This window comes from Sinocyclocheilus grahami, unplaced genomic scaffold, assembly GCF_001515645.1.
Source record: "Sinocyclocheilus grahami isolate Dianchi unplaced genomic scaffold, SAMN03320097.WGS_v1.1 scaffold18243.1, whole genome shotgun sequence".
NCBI classification, from domain to species: Eukaryota; Metazoa; Chordata; class Actinopteri; order Cypriniformes; family Cyprinidae; genus Sinocyclocheilus; species Sinocyclocheilus grahami.
Genome location: NW_015517023.1, coordinates 18,119 through 20,424, shown reverse-complemented (window position 1 = coordinate 20,424; position 2,306 = coordinate 18,119). Strand labels below are relative to the sequence as shown.

The 2,306-nt window shown below is 41.9% G+C and overlaps 1 protein-coding gene across 1 annotated transcript in view; it reads left to right on the top strand.

The window, feature by feature from the left end:
* The window catches only part of LOC107579570 (coiled-coil domain-containing protein 136-like), a 3,195-nt gene extending 1,060 nt beyond the window's left edge, over positions 1–2,135 (top strand). The window contains exon 3 of the mRNA XM_016265385.1: positions 1,212–2,135. Within this exon, the coding sequence (XP_016120871.1) occupies positions 1,212–1,669 (458 nt within the window). The 3' untranslated portion in view covers positions 1,670–2,135. The remainder of the gene's footprint in view (positions 1–1,211) is intronic.
* The last annotated feature ends 171 nt before the right edge of the window (positions 2,136–2,306 follow it).

Below are 2,306 nucleotides of genomic sequence, written 5' to 3'. Positions count from 1 at the left end.
ATCTGTGATTGTATCATGATGGAGATTATCTCAATCAGTCCGGTAACTACCACAGAGTCCTTCAACCCTGAACATCTCGTTTCCAGTAGTTTGGTCGAGTGCTGCTTGGGTGCAAGAGGGAGTAGAGAGGGCCAGTGGGAGAAATGGGAAAAGCAGAGATGATGGAATTGTTGTTCACTTCCCCAGTGGCTCCCTTTCACTCTCTCAGTGGCTGTGTTGTAATTAAATTTAATGAACTGTGAGGAGGCAACGTAAACCAGCGTTTGCAGAAGTGCACGGGCTGTGCCGAGGTACCATCATGAGTAATGGAATCACAGATATGAATAACACAACAAACCACTGCCAGAATCAGATTCACACGCTGAAGAAACGGCTCTTCGGTTTAATCACAGCCTGTGCCAAAGCGTTTTTTTTACCATCCATTTTCCTGCCTTGCAAGAAGGAGACTGATTATAGTTTTCCAGAAGCCCCTGCAGACTAAAATTCATACTTTGTGTGGTTAGTTTGAGAGGTTTTGACATTTTTTTTGCTACTTGACAGCTGGACGTACTGAGTGAATTCTGTAATGAGACGTGAATCGGAAGGCCTGTATTTTTCACTTCAAATGTCCTTGGCGTTCAGTGAAGTGGCTGATTATAGACCTCAAATGGTCCTTAAACAGCACATATATACAGTAAATGTTGCATGGATTTTATTAGTTAGTTGTCAACTCATAAGGTTGTAGAAGTGTATGCACAAGAAACATTTGAACATATGAATTAAATTTTTTTTTGTGTAATTTGTTTTTATCACAAACAGAAATAAAATGTATATCATCCCACTGTTTAAAGTGTCAATTTTTGTATCCTGCATACTGTTTCAGATACTATTGAGAAATATTAGGCAGTATAAAGCATCATTAGAGGAAAACAGAAGTTGTTTTTTAGATATTCATTCATACACAAAAAAATCAAACCTGTGCTGCCCGAATCAGTTTGTCATTTATCCTTTATTATTTTGTCTTATTTTAAAACTTTTTAGGCACTAAAAAGTACTTTTTTTTCTCACTTAATTCCCAATAACCGTGCTGTATGAATATGGTTTTATTTTATGCTTTGATACATATCACAGTACCACTGTATTAACATATTATGCCATCACTGTACTGCAATACTTTTTGTTACTCAATTTGTAGTTGAAAATATTGTTGTGTTCCTGTTTCTGACCCACAGCTCAGCTGCGTTCGGTGCAGGAGGAGCTGGACAGTCTTGAGGAGGAGAAGGCCAGCGAGCTGTGGGAGGCGCAGGAGGAACTGCGTGAGGCACAGGAGGAGGTGCAGGAGCTGCAGCAGGCGGCGGAGGAGGCCGCAGCCGAGCGGGAGAATGACATCGCCCTGCTGCAGGAGGAACTGTGCCGTCTGCGCGCCGAACTGGAGCGTCTGCGCGGCACCACGCAGGAGTACGAGCTGGAGCTCACCACACTGCGGGCCGAAATCAGCATGAAGAACCAGTGCAAGGAAGAGCAGGAGAAAGCAGGAGGAGAAGGTCTGATTCCCAATTTCCCACCACACTACAGGCTCCCAATGGAGATATCCCAGATAAAAAGACCAGTTTATATCAGCTTGAAGCGTAGGTTATACTGGCTAGTGCTGGTCTGGCTGGTGGATCAACAGAGCCATGCTGTTTGCTAGACATTAGTGAAGCCTTGTTGTCCAGCTTGATCTTTCTAATGAGACTGGTTGGTCAAGGATGTCCTGTTAGCTAGGGACACCAGTATAATGTGCTCCAAAATGAATGGGACTTGTTAACCCTGTTCACTCGTATGAAACTCAACACACTATTTAAAACTGTGGTAATATATGGAGTAAATGTAAATGACCTTTAATGAGCAGTGAGATGGTGCAATGAGGAAATAATACAGCACACACTCACACCCCTCCAAACCAACTCTCTGCAATTGGCAGAATGGGCCCATTTTCCATGAGGGTGTGTGTGTACTATCTTGCTCCCATATGTTTGTTTGGATGTGCTCAAATGCAGAAGCTAAGAAGTGTGAAATAGTGTGAATGCAAATGTCTATTTCAGGTTTCTATATTTAAGAATTACATACACAAGTAATTAATTAAGAGAAAGACAGATTTTGTGTGTGTGTGTGTGTGTGTATTTGTATGTGAGTGTCAGTGTCAGTGTGTGGATTTTGCCTATTGTGAACTACAAATTTTTCAAGGAAAACCTGAAATCACAAATTTGACAACAAATCACCATTAAGGAAAATGTGCTTAATCAGAGTTCCCTTTCATGGGAACTTCGAACTGTGTCCTCTAGGGG